At 34.8% G+C, this 1,167-nt stretch overlaps 1 protein-coding gene across 1 annotated transcript in view; it reads right to left on the bottom strand. All coding sequences in view use genetic code 11, as the record gives it.

Moving 5' to 3' along the window:
• The window catches only part of EGR_10277 (hypothetical protein), a gene marked incomplete at both ends in the record, with an annotated part of 8,450 nt that extends 7,309 nt beyond the window's left edge, over window positions 1–1,141 (bottom strand). Inside the window, 4 exons of the mRNA XM_024499526.1 lie at window positions 307–449; window positions 500–561; window positions 917–982; window positions 1,071–1,141. Coding sequence (XP_024346055.1) covers window positions 307–449; window positions 500–561; window positions 917–982; window positions 1,071–1,141 — 342 coding nt within the window. The remainder of the gene's footprint in view (window positions 1–306; window positions 450–499; window positions 562–916; window positions 983–1,070) is intronic.
• Between the last annotated feature and the right edge of the window lie 26 nt (window positions 1,142–1,167).

Genomic DNA, 1,167 nt, shown 5'->3' with positions numbered 1-1,167 from the left:
CTTACTCGCTGCACAAAGTGAACCCAACTGCCTAAATTCTGCACCGCAGCTTTTCTAAATCATGCCTCGATTAATCATCTTGGGCAGATGGTTGACTTTGTACTTGGCCAGTAGAGAATATCACACAGTTTGGCAAAGGCAAGAATAGAAAGACACCCAGAAATGACAATCCATTTATAATTTATTCATTTTTGCTTCAATTCGAAGTGTGTGCACGGAAGATTTATTTTGACATCAATGACTATTTTTTTAGCATTAGGGATAGAAGGTACGTGTGCATAATATTTCTGAGTAGCCATATGAGACAAAGTACACTAGCTTTTTAAGTGACTTTGTTAAGCAAAGACTAAAAGGCAAATTTAAAGGCAAACACGTCTGCAAGGGAGGATAGAAGTTTACATTGGAACGGGAAGGATTTGATAGCCTGGACACAAGTTGAAAATAATTTGCTGAGATAAAAAATTAAAAGAGTTTAGGTTAGCTGTAAAATTTAAGAGACAAACACTTTGGAATTGTTTGTCAAAATAAATTTCTTGAAAGCGAATATTTGGAGTCGCTAACCTAAGCAAAATGTGATTTAATTAATGAATTCTAAACTGATCACATTGTTGTCATTATGTTGACATTAGCCAAAAATAGACCCTCTGTTTTAATGCAGTTAGTGCTTTTTGTGTACACTGACAGCGAATCAAATAAAATAGAAATGCATAAAATTAGCCGATTGAGTTTGGCCTGATTCAAATGCGCGGTATTTAAGGCGACATATGAAGTTCAAAGCAGTAAATCAAGTTCAATGACACAACAAGCAAAAAGATGTAAACCAAAAAATTTACATTCTACTTGTATTTCTTCTTCTTGTGTGCCAAATAATGTTGTATAACGCTCAATGTCACGAAGTTAATGTCATCATATTCACCCTATGTCGAGTTGTAAAACTAAAGTCAGTAAGAACAAGTTTATGTAAGAAAAGTCATGACTTGACCTTTACAAACTCATTTTCAAAGTATTCGGAGAGTTCTATTCACCTTCTCTTTTCGCCCTTATGCTGCTACTTCTAATCCCAGCCTGACCCATTCCTTGATTGACTGACTGATTCACTGATAAAATGATTGGCAAATTTCCAGCTGCTCATTTGTTTCATTGCTTGTTTAAATGTCAGTTAAATTA

Source organism: Echinococcus granulosus (assembly GCF_000524195.1).
Source record: "Echinococcus granulosus chromosome Unknown EG_S00205, whole genome shotgun sequence".
Lineage (NCBI taxonomy): Eukaryota > Metazoa > Platyhelminthes > Cestoda > Cyclophyllidea > Taeniidae > Echinococcus > Echinococcus granulosus.
Note: the sequence above shows the minus strand (reverse complement) of the source record. Positions and strands in the feature narration are given on the sequence as shown.